The sequence below is a fragment of the Coregonus lavaretus genome (assembly GCF_964263955.1).
Source record: "Coregonus lavaretus genome assembly, contig: HAP1_SCAFFOLD_1446, whole genome shotgun sequence".
Taxonomy (NCBI): Eukaryota; Metazoa; Chordata; class Actinopteri; order Salmoniformes; family Salmonidae; genus Coregonus; species Coregonus lavaretus.
Window position 1 is genome coordinate 107,180 of NW_028160862.1, and position 13,971 is coordinate 121,150.

At 41.9% G+C, this 13,971-nt stretch overlaps 1 protein-coding gene across 1 annotated transcript; it reads left to right on the plus strand.

Annotated features, from left to right (window-relative positions):
* Positions 1–1,691: 1,691 nt before the first annotated feature.
* Positions 1,692–2,832, plus strand: LOC311121376 (uncharacterized protein). The gene is made up of 3 exons (XM_084195877.1): positions 1,692–1,764; positions 1,914–2,264; positions 2,388–2,832. The coding sequence occupies exons 1-3, from the start codon at positions 1,708–1,710 to the stop codon at positions 2,742–2,744; spliced, it is 765 nt and encodes a 254-aa protein (XP_084052003.1). The 5' UTR covers positions 1,692–1,707; the 3' UTR covers positions 2,745–2,832.
* Positions 2,833–13,971: the final 11,139 nt, after the last annotated feature.

Consider the following 13,971-nt stretch of genomic DNA (forward strand, 5'->3'; position numbering starts at 1 on the left):
CTGCCATCCCAGTGGCCACCGATTTTGATATCGTGGAGACTGCGAGGCAAGAAGAAGAGGAGGATAACTTTTTAGATACTTTTGCAGAGGAAGAGGAGGAAGAGGGTTGCACTAATGATTATTGCCACTGCCAAGCACCACTTTTGAGGCTGCAGAAAGCTTTGAAAGAGAGGGATGAGGCCCTGACCAAGAAAAGTGAGACCATCCAATCCATTAGAGAGGACAACCTGAAGCTGATCTCTGAGCTGCATAGAGTGAGGAAGAGGTACCAGCTACTGAAAAGGCAGATGGGGATTCTCAGGGTGAGTCCGGCAAAGGAGAGGTCGGCAAAGAGGTCCCTCAGCTTTCAGGCCGAGGCAGACACAGCCCAAGAGGAGCTGCAGCTGGACCAAGTGACAGGTTCAGGGGACCAGACAGAGGAGGCTACAGCGTCCGGATCTGGCAGCAAACTTATCTTCCCGGGCTCTGCCATCAGTAAGTACTGTTTCTTTAAATAGTGGAAAGTATTTGAAACATTTTTTTTTTTTTTAAACAGCCTGACTGATTCATGTTGCCTCATGAGATTGTAATTCTTGTCTAAAATGTTATGTTTCTTTGACAGGTGTGTTTCTTGAGGGATTCAGGAAGACCTGTGAGGGCCCCAATCCAAATTATAAGCTAAGGGAAAATTGTGCCGGAAAGATCAAAAGGGTGACGCAATTTTTGAACTACATGGCGAAGGATGAGACCTACCCATCCAATCTCATTTTCCTGATTAACCATGACAAAATAAGGGGGTAAGCAGAGTTCTTTCTTTTTAGTCTCATCAGCGTTCATTAACAATGCAGTAATTGATTGTATGATTTGTGTGTGTGTGTGTGTGTGTGTGTGTGTGTGTGTGTGTGTGTGTGTGTGTGTGTGTGTGTGTGTGTGTGTGTGTGTGTGTGAGTGTGTGTGTGTGTGTGTGTGTGTGTGTGTGTGTGTGTGTGTGTGTGTGTGTGTGTGTGTGTGTGTGTGTGTGTGTGTGTGTGTGTGTGTAAAGGTGAAAGACAGCAAGGAAGCCAAGGTGGTTTCCAGAAAGACCCTGCTGGAGTGCCAGTCTCTTGCCAAGGCCAAGATCCCAGAAGTGCTGAGTACGTCTTTCTAAATCTGTGATGACACTGTTATTACACACTTATAAACGTCAGACATGTATAGAGTGCAGTGTAAAGATGCCTGTTATTATTTTCATGTCCCCACAGAAACCTTGGAAGAAACAAGGACACAGAAAAATCAGTACCAGTTTTATGGAGACCTGTGGGCCTACTTTACCTCCATAGACGGCCATAGACCGGGCCTGGATAAGAACATGTTGGTGGAGGAGGTGGAGGAGGCTAAATGTGACCAGTCTGGGATGTATCTGATCAGTGTAAGTCTATAAACGTACACCTGAATGTGTTTATTTGTTTGTTTGGTTGGTTGGTTGTTTTTGGAAACAATTGCAGTCGCCTTTGCTTCATTTGTGTGTTTTTTCTGTTCAATTTCTAATAGGTAGAGGAACACAAAACGAATAGAGACCATGGCATGGTCCAGATGTCGCTGACAAAGGATGAGTACACTTGGTTTTCAGACTTCCTCAAATTCAAGCACTGCCTCCCAGGGGGAAAGAAGTCCCAGCACTTTTTTTTCAATTCTACAAGCACTCAGCTCAAGAACCTGCCTGCCTACCTGAGGGAGGTGTGGAAGGAGATGGGTCTGCCTGAAACTCCTACCTTCACTGACCTGCGGACCTCCATTGTCACTCATGTAAGTCAGATTAGATATGAATAGAAGTATTGTAAGATCCTATTCCACTGTTGTCTGAAATAATATCAAATATTTTTATTTATTTGTGTCTGTGTGTGTGTGTGTGTGTGTGTGTGTGTGTGTGTGTCTTTTTTGCTTGTGTCTTACAGGTCAAAAACATGCTCCCGAAGGCTGACAGGGAAAGGGTGGCCAACTTCATGTGCCACGACATCCAGACCGCAGATACATTTTATGCCATCAATTTAAATCCGTCCCAAGCCAGTGAAACCAGGGCACTCTTCGAGGCAGCATTAAAGGGAGAAGATACCTCTGTCACCACCGAGAACCAGGCCTCCACCTCTTCAAAAAGAAAGCGGAAGGCAAGAGAGGAGGACTCCCTCTCCGAGGGGAGCACCACCCCCGAAGAGACCAAGGTGATGTACCAGGAGTCTGGCCCGTCCTCCAGGGACTCGGAGGAGGAAGAGGTCGAGGATGAGGAACGGACGGCCAGACAACCTGTGGTAAGATCAGCTATTCCGACACCACACATTAGATTACCAAATGTGCTTGTACACCATGTAACAGTCAAACGTGCATGTTTTAATATATATATATGTTCTCTTTTGTGTTTGCTGTGCCTGAAGACACCCTCCAAGTTGACCATGCCTGAGCTGGAGCAGTACCATACCCCGAGCAAGAAGCAGCTCATCCTCAGGCGCCGCATGGTGGTCGCCGTCAGCCCCCTGCTAGTCTCACCCATCAAATTGAAGAGCAAGTCGCCCCTCACCTCCCCCATTGTCACGATGCAAGGTATGCAGCAGCTGAATTCAAATGAAGACCGACTCAAAAAAGCCATTGCCTCAAGGAGGAGGAAGCTGGATGAGAAGGTGCACAAGGAAAGAGGGGAGACCTCTGTCAGCCAGAAGGAAGGGGAGCCGACCCACTTCAAGACTCAACAAGGGGAGGAAGGAAACAGCAGCACCTCTTACCAAGACTCTTAAAGACTCACTCACATTTACACTGTTCTGATTTTGTGTTGTGTGGTTTTCTATTTTAGTGTGCTTGTTCAGATCATAAAATGTGTGTAATTTATTCAAACTGTCTAATCTATTTTCCATGTTGGTGTGATTCTTTATAATGTTCCAAGGTTTGCTCTGTTTAATAAAAAATGTTTTTGAGTAATTTATTGTGTTGTGCTTTTTTTAAGGTTTGGATTTGGTCTGTGTCACTTATATTGCAAGTGTTGAACCTTTTTTTTAACCAACATTCACAGACAATAGTCTTAATCCATTGTGTCTGTGAATGTTGGTAAAAACAATAATCTTAATTAATTTCTCTCTGTTATTTATCAGAGTGAAATTACTTAGGAAATAGTCCGTTTCAAAACCTTCTCAGAGTGTGAACACAATGCAGCTGCCAACTAGGTTTATTGTTGGTTTGACTTAGAGTTTTCAGAGGTTTATGTCCTGAAATAATGGTGTTTTTTCAACTTGGTAGCTTCATTTAGCACCTATATCCACTCTATTCTTTTGTGTTCCTTAACTTAGTTTGGTTCATTTAAAAATAAGAATGCAATAACATTTTAGTAGATGCTCTTATCCAGAGCGACTTACACAAGCAATTAGGGTTAAGTGCCTTGCTCAAGGGCACATCGACAGATTTTTCACCTAGTTGGGTCAGGGATTAGAACCAGCAACCTTTCGGTTGCTGGCACAACGCTCTTAACCACTAAGCTACCTGCCACCCTAACGCTACTTTTCTCTAACCCAAACCCTTGTGGTATTGGCTAATAACAATTCAATTGAACAAGTATCTTTTATAACAATAACATCTTTAATAAAACTTCAAAAACAATTTTCAGTATAGGAAGAAATGATGACACTTGCGTTGACAATCTAGACAGATTTACACAAAGGAATAATTATTTGATCAACATTCTCATGCAAAAAAGATAAAAACTATTCTTCTGCGACAGACAGTTCTGCTTGTGTTGCCTGGGTATACCCATCCTGTACATCCCAACCAGCTACACTCCAGTCTGGCCCAATGGGAGATTCCAGCAGTCCTACAATGTCCCATTCGGTCACCATTGGAGGCTGAGGGTTTTTTAATCGAAGAGCCCTTAATTTAGATAGGGCTAGTTCTCTTCTCAGGATGTCAAGCTGCGCTGTGGCTTCTGAATGCTGAAAAAAACAGAAAAAACAAGAAATGTATGAGGGTTTGATTCTGGTTAAGCAGTTGAACAAACTCTTCACTTCTCTTCACTTAGCTCTTCACTTCTCTCTCTTTTCTTGACCCCTCCTGTGATTGGCTTTTGAACTTGTATCATGCCCCTTTTGTCACCTAGTGTCTGTGTGTATTCGAAGTAGCTTTCTCACATGTAAATGAGTATGTCATTCACTCAGAGTTTAACAATCTGAGAGAAAAATACACACTGAAGATTCCTCATAGTGAGGAACTTTGACAAACATATTGTAGGTACACCTTTAAAATGTTTTTATAATTCTCTTTTCAAAATACAGCTTGTGCAGAGTGGCCTGTCAGATTATTGTGTGACTCTTGGGAAACTGTGTGTAGCTTTGGGGAGAGTCAGAGCAAGGTGTACGTAGGGGTGGGGGTCTGCTCTAGCTGTCATGTTGGGGAAATGTTTTTAAAACAATGCATGGTGTGACTTTTTATATTTTCCCCTCACAGATGAGCTCAACAGTGTTGTGTTGCCCCATTTGTCAGCGAAGTTATGCTGTCCTTCGTTCTCACTTAAGGATTGTCCACAAAGTGATGAACACGATGGAAAGAGCCTTCCTTTAGGCCTTAGTGAGAGGCAAAATAGGAGTACAGAACACACACTGTCCCATTTGCAAAATAAAATATGCACGGCTGTTGCGTCACATGATGACAGTACACAGGCAAGATGTAAGTCCTAGCTTTGATACATTTTTAAGTCCTATTTGTGTTTGTTCAACTGCTTAACCAGAATCAAACCCTCATACATTTCTTGTTTTTTCTGTTTTTTTCAGCATTCAGAAGCCACAGCGCAGCTTGACATCCTGAGAAGAGAACTAGCCCTATCTAAATTAAGGGCTCTTCGATTAAAAAACCCTCATCCTCCAATGGTGACCGAATGGGACATTGTAGGACTGCTGGAATCTCCCATTGGGCCAGACTGGAGTGTAGCTGGTTGGGATGTACAGGATGGGTATACCCAGGCAACACAAGCAGAACTGTCTGTCGCAGAAGAAGAGTTTTTATCTTTTTTTGCATGAGAATGTTGATCAAATAATTATTCCTTTGTGTAAATCTGTCTAGATTGTCAACGCAAGTGTCATCATTTCTTCCTATACTGAAAATTGTTTTTGAAGTTTTATTAAAGATGTTATTGTTATAAATGATACTTGTTCAATTGAATTGTTATTTGTCAATACCATAAGGGTTTGGGTATTGAAAATTGTTTTTGAAGTTTTATTAAAGATGTTATTGTTATAAAAGATACTTGTTCAATTGAATTGTTATTTGTCAATACCACAAGGGTTTGGGTTAGGGTAAAGTAGTGTTAGGGCGGCAGGTAGCTTAGTGGTTAAGAGCGTTGTGCCAGTAACCGAAAGGTTGCTGGTTCTAATCCCTGAGCCGACTAGGTGAAAAATCTGTCGATGTGCCCTTGAGCAAGGCACTTAACCCTAATTGCTCCTGTAAATCGTTCTGGATTAGAGCGTCTGCTAAAGTGTTATTGCATTCTTATTTTTAAATGTACCAAACTAAGTTAAGGAACACAAAAGAATAGAGTGGATATAGGTGCTAAATGAAGCTACCAAGTGGAAAAAACACCATTATTTCAGGACATAAACCTCTGAAAAGTCTAATTCAAACCAACAATAAACCTAGTTGGCAGCTGCATTGTGTTCACACTCTGAGAAGGTTTTGAAATGGACTATTTCCTAAGTAATTTCACTCTGATAAATAACAGAGAGAAATTAATTACGATTATTGTTTTTACCAACATTCACAGACACAATGGATTAAGATTATTGTCTGTGAATGTTGGTTAAAAAAAATTAAGACAAGACAGTGCAGGTTCAACACTTGCAATATAAGTGACACAGACCAAATACAAACCTTAAAAAAAGCACAACACAATAAATTACTCAAAAACATTTTTTATTAAACAGAGCAAACCTTGGAACATTATAAAGAATCACACCAACATGGAAAATAGATTAGACAGTTTGAATAAATTACACACATTTTATGATCTGAACAAGCACACTAAAATAGAAAACCACACAACACAAAATCAGAACAGTGTAAATGTGAGTGAGTCTTTAAGAGTCTCCCCTCTTTCCTTGTGAACCTTCTCATCCAGCTTCCTCCTCCTTGAGGCAATGGCTTTTTTGAGTCGGTCTTCATTTGAATTCAGCTGCTGCATACCTTGCATCGTGACAATGGGGGAGGTGAGGGGCGACTTGCTCTTCAATTTGATGGGTGAGACTAGCAGGGGGCTGACGGCGACCACCATGCGGCGCCTGAGGATGAGCTGCTTCTTGTTCGGGGTATGGTACTGCTCCAGCTCAGGCATGGTCAACTTGGAGGGTGTCTTCAGGCACAGCAAACACAAAAGAGAACATATATATATATTAAAACATGCACGTTTGACTGTTACATGGTGTACAAGCACATTTGGTAATCTAATGTGTGGTGTCGGAATAGCTGATCTTACCACAGGTTGTCTGGCCGTCCGTTCCTCATCCTCGACCTCTTCCTCCTCCGAGTCCCTGGAGGACGGGCCAGACTCCTGGTACATCACCTTGGTCTCTTCGGGGGTGGTGCTCCCCTCGGAGAGGGAGTCCTCCTCTCTTGCCTTCCGCTTTCTTTTTGAAGAGGTGGAGGCCTGGTTCTCGGTGGTGACAGAGGTATCTTCTCCCTTTAATGCTGCCTCGAAGAGTGCCCTGGTTTCACTGGCTTGGGACGGATTTAAATTGATGGCATAAAATGTATCTGCCGTCTGGATGTCGTGGCACATGAAGTTGGCCACCCTTTCCCTGTCAGCCTTCGGGAGCATGTTTTTGACCTGTAAGACACAAGCAAAAAAGACACACACACACACACACACACACACACACACAGACACAAATAAATAAAAATATTTGATATTATTTCAGACAACAGTGGAATAGGATCTTACAATACTTCTATTCATATCTAATCTGACTTACATGAGTGACAATGGAGGTCCGCAGGTCAGTGAAGGTAGGAGTTTCAGGCAGACCCATCTCCTTCCACACCTCCCTCAGGTAGGCAGGCAGGTTCTTGAGCTGAGTGCTTGTAGAATTGAAAAAAAAGTGCTGGGACTTCTTTCCCCCTGGGAGGCAGTGCTTGAATTTGAGGAAGTCTGAAAACCAAGTGTACTCATCCTTTGTCAGCGACATCTGGACCATGCCATGGTCTCTATTCGTTTTGTGTTCCTCTACCTATTAGAAATTGAACAGAAAAAACACACAAATGAAGCAAAGGCGACTGCAATTGTTTCCAAAAACAACCAACCAACCAACCAAACAAACAAATAAACACATTCAGGTGTACGTTTATAGACTTACACTGATCAGATACATCCCAGACTGGTCACATTTAGCCTCCTCCACCTCCTCCACCAACATGTTCTTATCCAGGCCCGGTCTATGGCCGTCTATGGAGGTAAAGTAGGCCCACAGGTATCCATTAAACTGGTACTGATTTTTCTGTTTCCTTGTTTCTTCCAAGGTTTCTGTGGGGACATGAAAATAATAACAGGCATCTTTACACTGCACTCTATACATGTCTGACGTTTATATGTGTGTAATAACAGTGACATCAGAGATTTAGAAATACGTACTCAGCACTTCTGGGATCTTGGCCTTGGCAAGAGACTGGCACTCCAGCAGGGACTTTCTGGAAACCACCTTGGCTTCCTTGCTGTCTTTCACCTTTACACACACACACACACACACACACACACACACACACACACACACACACACACACACACACACACACACACACACACACACACACACACACACACACACACACACACACACAAACACACACACACAAATCATACAATCAATTACTGCATTGTTAATGAACGCTGATGAGACTAAAAAGAAAGAACTCTGCTTACCCCCTTATTTTGTCATGGTTAATCAGGAAAATGAGATTGCATTGGTAGGACTCATCCTTCGCCATGTAGTTCAAAAATTGCGTCACCCTTTTGATCTTTCCGGCACAATTTTCCCTTAGTTTATAATTTGGATTGGGGCCCTCACAGGTCTTCCTGAATCCCTCAAGAAACACACCTGTCAAAGAAACATAACATTTTAGACAATAAATACAATCTCATGAGGCAACATGAATCAGTCAGGCTGTTAAAAAAAAAAAAAAAATGTTTCAAATACTTGCCACTATTTAAAGAAACAGTACTTACTGATGGCAGAGCCCGGGAAGATAAGTTTGCTGCCAGATCTGGACGCTGTAGCCTCCTCTGTCTGGTCCCCTGAACCTGTCACTTGGTCCAGCTGCAGCTCCTCTTGGGCTGTGTCTGCCTCGGCCTGAAAGCTGAGGGACCTCTTTGCCGACCTCTCCTTTGCCGGACTCACCCTGAGAATCCCCATCTGCCTTTTCAGTAGCTGGTACCTCTTCCTCACTCTATGCAGCTCAGAGATCAGCTTCAGGTTGTCCTCTCTAATGGATTGGATGGTCTCACTTTTCTTGGTCAGGGCCTCATCCCTCTCTTTCACAGCTTTCTGCAGCCTCAAAAGTGGTGCTTGGCAGTGGCAGTAATCATATGTGCAGCCCTCTTCCTCCTCTTCCTCTGCAAAAGTATCTAAAAAGTGATCCTCCTCTTCTTCTTGCCTCGCAGTCTCCACAATATCAAAATCGGTGGCCACTGGGATGGCAGGGACCGACGCCCTCAATGCCGCCAGCCTCTCCATTGTCAGACGTCTCTTCACCTCCTCTAAAGCCCGTCTCCTCTGTGCTCTGTTGAGCTCTGTATGGGAGTCCATATGCCGGTCCAGCCTGCTGACATGGGTGGAGCATCCTGTCACTGGACACCGCTCCTGCCTGATATTGACACGGCCCCACTGCCAATTACAAAGGAGAATCCTCTCCTCAGTGTTCCGAACGTTGCTGACTGAAGCCAACCACAACCTTAAAGCAAAGTGGACATGAACGAAATAGAGAACGCACTGGAGCCATCTATATTATTGAAAAGTGAAATAACAGTAAATAAAAACCATTACACAATCACTTCAGCTATTCAGGAAGTACAATGCTCCAGGCTGCTTAGTTGCTGCTTATAAACACATCTGAGACCACTCCCTCCACCCTTCCTCTGCCTGTCAGCCTCTAGTCAAACACATTCTATTTCCACAACAAACTCCTCCCACTAAAACACACCTCCAACTCCTCCCTTGCTGTCAGCTCACAGTCAAATTCAGTCTTTTACCATTACATCAATTCATCATTCAGTCAATTCCATACCTGTTACAAAAATGTACACTATGGCTTTAAGTAATAAAGTCCACTACTGGGATACTCTACTGTACAAATACATTAAAAATGTTCTGTCCTTTGACTGTTTTTGATGAATTTATCAATGGGATGGCTGACTTGACTGCTTTCCCATGGCAATTAGTTACAATGGAATTTGACATGAGATGTATTGTTAAAATGTCCCGTTTAAGATATGAAGGGGACCATGTACTGTATTCATATTGATATCTGTAGAGCTACAGGTGACCCTGAACATGTGGCAAAAGGAATTTTGCTAATTGAATAAACAGGAGCAGAGTTAGAGCATAACCTTTAAACCAATGTTGTCAAAAAGGGCAACAACTCGGATGGGTTAAACTGAATGAACCGCCACACGAAGTTAGAATAACTCTGTGGCTTGTCCACCCCAACCTCCCCCAGATTACAATGGCCTGACAACACCTGAGAAATTTTTTAGCAAGATGGCATCTGCCAAAAGTGTGTTGAATAGACAAGGATGAAAATAAAAACAACATGCAGGTTTTCTTTTAAATGTGTTGTTTATTTTAATGTGCAGATACCCAAAACTGAAATTTAAGTTGAACATGCATGGCTAAATATATTACAAAATTACAGATGTATATTTTAAAAAGGGGTTTAAGGATATTTTTGAGTCCCATCAGCTATTGGTGATTCCGTGCTGACTGGCCTAGCTGTCAAGCCATTCCAAATCTTATCCTTCTCCACCAAAATATTTTCTTGACACCCCATAGTCAAACAACAGTTCTTCCTGCACCGGAATGTCTCGTTGGGCAATGAAAAGGATGACGTTCCACACTTTGCCATCCTCTTCAAGTTGCTGAAGCTGACCTTTAATGTTGCTTCTCTTTCTGGAGTGGTTGATCCTCCGTCCAATTGTGTCCTTCTCTGGGTGGCAAGGGCAGGGCACAGTCTTGGCATCTATGCAGCACGTTTTCCCTGATACATCCTTATAGAAATATAGGTACCCCATCTCGTCTTCATCTGTTGCTGCCAAAAGTTCTTTCCCCTGCTTCCCTGAGAGTGGGAGACCGTGGTAGTCACAGACGACTTCCCCTTCAGCAAATTTCCGTGTTGTCATGACCTTTCTTCCTTTGACAGGGTCATTGGAAATGTACAATCCTTTCCACTTCTGGGACTTCACCAGTTTCATAATTGCTTTGTTTTCATTTTTTGTGTCAATGTTGGTTGAAGGTTGCCAGTAACGAAGGACATCCTCCACCTTCACTTTGTTCTTCTCCCAGTTCTGCCGTTTAATGTATTTCTCTGCTTTTCTGGCAGTGGGTTCTCTTCTGGGGAAGTGAGCTGTAACAATGCAAAGACAAAAATACATGTGTTATTATTAATGTCATTTACTCAATAGCAGAAGCCCTTATCCAGGACTACTTACAGTCGTAGTTATGTGACTAAATCAAGTACATTCTCGTAATACCTAATATGTTAAAATTGTATTCAGTCTATTGTATTTTAGCTGCATCTTACCGATCACATAATCCCGTCTCATTTTCTCTTGCTGGTTTCTCCACTTGTCATAGCAGTGTCTCTCATGCCTTCCTGCAATCAGTAGTCTGTCCTTCTTTTTGATTGATTGTCCATCAATTGTGACAGGGAAGCTTTGATAGAAGAGGTTCAAGGCCTGTGCCTCATCCAACGTTTGGCTGCTGGACAAAGCTCGTGTTCTACATCTTGTGCTTGCGGAGGAGGGGCCTGCAGTCTCATTACTTGAAAAAGGGAAAATAACAAAAACGTGTTAGCCAGATGTAACAACTTTACAAGACATTGTAAAGGGTCATTTATATAATGAGTATAAATACTTACTCAGATTCACTGGACATGGCAACTTTGGAGATCAGCTTCATTCCCATGCAGACATTGAGTGGTGTCTTCATGCGGTAGTGCCTGTCAGATGTAGCAGTTGTATGGGCCAAGTAGTCAGCATAAAGTGCCTTCTCTGCATCCGTGAAGTTGGCTTTGGTATGTGTCTCAAAAATGTGCCTTGCTACCTGGCTGGTGATGTTGGGGAGTTTGTATCTGATGAAAGAACAAGAATAATCCGTTTTGGTTTTAGAAAGCTGTACTGTCATAAAAGTATTGTGTAATGATAAAAAACAGTGTTGTTCTTAACAGTGTTCGACTTACTTGGCATGAAACCTTTGTAGGTCATTGGAAGGGTTGTAGATGGCTCTTCCAGCTGTGGAAATGAAGAATCTCTCATCTTCTTCCACGTCATCACATTTTTTAAGAAAAGCTGGTCGAACATGTCGGTAGTACGTATCCAACCACTGAAAATGTAGACAAAAAAAACATATTTACCAGGTTTGTATTAAATCAATCTCATTCACAATAACCAGATTGTGGTAAATATACTTACAGCATCTTCCTCCTCGTCTAACGAAACGGTTGCCACCTGCTGTGTCGCTGTCTTGTGTTGCTTAACACCGATGACAGTCCATTTCTCACCATTTGGCAAGATGCACTCCTTCCTTGAGAGCCATTCGTTCAGCTACAATAAAAAATGTGACATATCAATAAAGTGGTTATCCCACTGGCTTATCCCACTTATCCCACTGGCTATAGGGTGAACGCACCAATTTGTGAGTCGCTCTGGCTAAGAGCGTCTGCTAAATGACGTTAATGTGCCCTTGAGCAAGGCACTTAACCCTAATTGCTCCTGTAAGTCGCTCTGGTTAAGAGCGTCTGCTAAATGACTAAAATGTAAATGTAAATGTAATAAAACATATGCCAAAAAAGCAAATACGATTCAACATTATAGCAATTAAATGACATTAGTTAACTTACGGTCATATTTTTTACAACTCCAGCCCTTTGGAGATGTTTCAGCATGAGCAGAGACTCCAGGTAGTACAGCATGAGCAGTTGTTCAGGTTCATCCAAAGATTCTTCACTCATGGCCTTCCCAATGACACCCAGAAAGTCTTTCTTGGCCACCTCCAAGACTGCCACACATTCTTTTGGTGTCTTTGCAACTGTCATCATCTGTGTGTACCTGCAGAAAAACAATAATACATTAATGATTTGAAGAACGACAACAATATACACTTAAAATGTTAACTACATTTCCGTGAGGATCAATTTAAATATATACACCTTTTCCTGGTAATTTCCTGAGACACCTGCTTGCTCATGGACTTCTGTAAGTCATTCAGGCAGTCCTGGAAATGCTTGCATTGCTCATACAAGCTCCTTTCTGTCTGGATGAGGTTTGTTGACGTCGTGATGTATCGAAGAAACCTCTTCAGATTCTTCATGTAGTTTGCAATTGTTTGCTTCTTCTGTCCAATGTTTGCAAGCTTGGTAAAAAAGGACCTGCTTTGCTCCAATTTATTGACAAAATCCAGGGAAGGTTTGGTGGAGTCCATGTAAAACAAAAACCTAGACACATTTGCAACCTGTACATGAAAATGAAAATAATGTTAGTTGCATAGTTAATAACTACTTTGTAATTAAGTAATTCTCATTAAAATATTTCAACAGTTAAATTAAAGTAAAATTGCTGTACATACCTCCTGTTTGAAATTGGGAATGTTGTGGTCATCGCAGAGATATTTGGCAAATCCAGCCAGCAGATCACAATCCAGAGGGTGCTTTTGGTACAAACCACTCATTTGCATTGCCTTTCTCAGTTTGTTGTCCCATGACTGGTTCATTGGTCTGGAAAACATTTGGTATGCAGATTAGAATCAATAAAATACATCCATGTTCACTTATATACTTATGTGTAGTAGTTGTTTATGAGATTATTTATATTTGTATTTACTTACGGTTGGTACAAGGCAGACTGGTCATCCTCCGTGTTGTTGTCTGATTCAGCATCTGCATCTGCATCTTCAGTTGGTGTCAACACATGAGCCACTTCCACTTGGCTGAAATATCATACAGATAAACAAAAACAATTATATTATATTGCAATCAAACATAATTGGACAACAGTTATAATGAGTTGAAATATGATGTAACTTGCATATATATTATTTTATCAGTGTAAGAAATAGCTTACACAGGTGCTTGTTTGACTTCTGGCTTGTTCTTAACAATATGACCCGTTTCTTCAAGCTTCTTGATCAGGATTCGGAGTGCGCTTTGTTGTATAACAATACAGCTCAGTAAGCTGTAGTCAAAGATCCTGCCTTTGCCAAGATGCTCTATCATGGAATCTCGGGCAGCGGCGACTTCTTGAACAATCTCTTGTTTTGTTTTTAACTTCATGCACACTCTGCTGAGGTGTAGAGAGAGGTTGTCCTGGTTCTTCAAGCAAAATCTGCAGACAAGAGGGATCCTTCTTTGTTTTCTGTAAGACAGTAAATGCACAGTAAGTACATGTAATGAAGTTACTAGCAGTATGTCAATACTTACACACCTATTATTACTGGTGCTAGCAGAGCTACTGCTAACATTAGTAACAGCAATGTTACTGTGGTTTAATTGTGTTTCTGGCCTCAAAGCTTATAATGCTCTCACACAAAAGCACATCGAATTTAGGTCATGCTTCATTTTGGGCCTACTACTAACATTAATAACAGCACCATACTAACAGTAATATACATTGAATAATTATAGAGATAAATTACCTTGAACCAGTTGCATTTGCAGATGCCATCTTGCTGAAAAATGAATTAAGTAATAACACAATCGCGAAGAAATCTCTGCAGAATAAGGAAAAAAGCA